The sequence below is a fragment of the Sceloporus undulatus genome, chromosome 4 (assembly GCF_019175285.1).
Source record: "Sceloporus undulatus isolate JIND9_A2432 ecotype Alabama chromosome 4, SceUnd_v1.1, whole genome shotgun sequence".
NCBI lineage: Eukaryota > Metazoa > Chordata > Lepidosauria > Squamata > Phrynosomatidae > Sceloporus > Sceloporus undulatus.
Genome location: NC_056525.1, coordinates 31,407,455 through 31,410,131, shown reverse-complemented (window position 1 = coordinate 31,410,131; position 2,677 = coordinate 31,407,455). Strand labels below are relative to the sequence as shown.

The 2,677-nt window shown below is 40.1% G+C and overlaps 1 protein-coding gene across 2 annotated transcripts in view; it reads left to right on the top strand.

Moving 5' to 3' along the window:
* The window catches only part of LOC121929711, a 25,126-nt gene extending 22,917 nt beyond the window's left edge, over positions 1-2,209 (top strand). For both annotated transcript variants that reach the window (XM_042465555.1, XM_042465556.1), the window contains exon 5: positions 2,133-2,209. In XM_042465555.1, coding sequence (XP_042321489.1) covers positions 2,133-2,174 — 42 coding nt within the window. In that variant the 3' untranslated portion in view covers positions 2,175-2,209. The remainder of the gene's footprint in view (positions 1-2,132) is intronic.
* Positions 2,210-2,677: the final 468 nt, after the last annotated feature.

The following is a 2,677-nucleotide window of genomic DNA, read 5'->3' as shown; positions in this document are numbered from 1 at the left end:
CACTCCACAACAAACTCCAGCTCCCAGAATTCCATAGCCTTGAGCCAGAAAGAGTTAAAGCAGTGCCAAACCAGGTTAATTGTCCAGTGTGGATGCAGCCCAGGAGTTGCAGAGCACAGCAAATTTCTTCCCTCCTTTCAGCCTCAGCAAGCAGCTCTCTCCTCCTGCTACTTGGAGGCTGGCAGTGCTGCTGGCTGCTCTGTTTGGCTGATTCTATGATCCTCAGGCTAAAGCCACTCTTTCTTTCTCTCTCTCTGGTGCCCCCTAGAGAATGGCGCCCTAGGCAGCTGCCTAGTTCACCTATATGGATGAGCCGGCCCTGCCCAGGTGTCCCCTTTCTTGGTGACTAGAATGTATATTGACCAATGGCCAATCGGTGGGTCATTGTTTTGTTTTCCATATTTGTTGACAGATTTTTAATTAGAACTAGAGTAGATTCTGTCACTGTAGCTTAAAACAACTCTATTGCTAGTCCACCTGTTCCTGGTTATTTATTTCTCCAAAGTGCTCTGAATGCTCCTTTCCCTTCACGTTCTAACATTGCAGGTTCATCTTCCCAAGGTCCCTCCTTGAATGGATCTATCATCATCTTTCATCTCTTTTATATAGTTCTTTGGTGTATTGTTTCCATCATCTTTTTTATTCGTACTTGGTCATGTAATGTGTTCCTTGGCTAGTGGTATCGCATCCTCATTCTTGGTTTAAACTTTCCTTTGTTTTCTTGGATCTTGTGGATGAGGTCTCTTGTTTTTCCTTTTTAATTGACATATTCTGTTTTGCTACACTGATTATTATAGTACTTTTCTTTGTCTCTGTGTACAAGTTACTGAACAGTTGCATTCAGGATCCTGACTTTATTTCTGCCACCTTATTACTTTTGCTTCTTCTCTGCCCTTAACTGCTTGAAGAGCTTCATATTTCATTTATTGAGACTTCTCTTTCAATGTGGCTGCAGGTAATGTTTTTGGCGTTCCTCCCTGACAATGTCCCTGGCTTCAGTCCAGTGTTCTTCTGTCAGTCTGTCAGTCTGTCAGTCAGTCAGTCAGTTTGTATTTGACTAAAAGTCATTACAAATCCCCCAAACACAATCCAGTAAAAAAATATACTGGATCTTCTACACAATCTATAGTAATATATTTTGAATAATTAACATGAATATTTTTAGCAGCTTTAATAAATAACATGTGTAACATGTGGATCACAGTCTGATAGTAAGTAGCATAGCCAAAATTTGCCTTAAGACACTCTTTCTGGGGTTTTGATAAAGCTGACGATAGAGTATATAGCATGAACCTCTCCCACACCACAAAGGCAGAATCTTAAATTTCTCTGAATGTTTCTGTATCTGCTATCCAAGACAGACGTGGGCATCGTTTGGAAATGTCATTTTGTAAATGTATTTCTCAGAGGGGCAAAAGTAAACATTTGTAAGTATTGAGCTTTTAAGTGATTTGATTTCAATAGATGATACCAATGGGAAAAATTAAAGATTTAATTGAAACTGAGTCCATATCTTTATCCAGTTTATAGACCCAATCACTAAGCTGGTGTTTAACTCCAGGAAAGTTTTTTTTAAAAATCTGTTGAAAGGTTTTTAGAAGTTAATATGTCTTGAACTAGCTTAGCCCAGCCACCTTTCTTCCATCGTTCACCTAAACAAAGCCTAGCAAGGCAGTCCTCTGTTATACCCAAGAACAACACAGTATGAAAGGGCTGACATCTCAGCCCTAGCTTTTATAGATACCACACCTGTCTCTGTCCTGAGAAATGTAATTGGAGTCCTCAGACATACTGCCAACAGGTAAGTCTAAAACGTGTTCTAACAGACCTCCAAGTCATTCAGGTTATAATGATTTATCTCTTAGATCTCAATACCACATTGCATTTTAGCAATTTTGCTGCTGTGTGCCTTCAAGTCATTTTGACATATGGTGACCCTAAGGCAACACTATCAGGGGTTTTTCTGGGGGTGGGAGTGTGTGACTCCCCCCCCCATCTTTCAGTGACTGAATTACTGCCATGCCACCCCTAGAGCTGAAAAATTACAGTATAGCATGGGCTGGTTTCTGTGTTGTTTTGATGTGTTGTAGATCAGTCTTCCAAGAATTTTTCTCATCAAAATATTCCCCCAGATACTTAAAAAAGGGGACCTGTTACATCTTATTGCCACATAAATTCCAAGTAAAGTAGATGATTGTTTGCCAAAGACTTTTGATCTAGCAAAATGTATTCTAAGTTGTATTCTAAGAACAGCGTTCGGTGCAGTCATGCTGGCCACATGACCGCCAGGATAGTCCTTGGACAACACTGGCTCTTTGGCTTAATAATAGAGATGAGCACCACCCCCTACAGTCAGTTACGACTAGACATTCATATCAAGGGACTACCTTTACCTTTATTCTAAGTTGTTCTATTTCACAGAACTCATAAAATTTATTTGGACTTCTCTTCAGCCCAAGTTTATTCATAGATAATAATACATCATTCGTATATGTTAGGATTACCGTTTTTGATTCCCTAACAAGGGAGGGAAGCAATCAGGGCAATTTAATTTAGGAGATTTTCTGACCTGGAAAACAAGCCAGGAGTAAAAGGCATACTCCTGGCAAAGTCACGTGATTGCACTGAACATTTTCAGACACATTGCACTTGTCCAGAACTTCTCCCGTGAAGACCC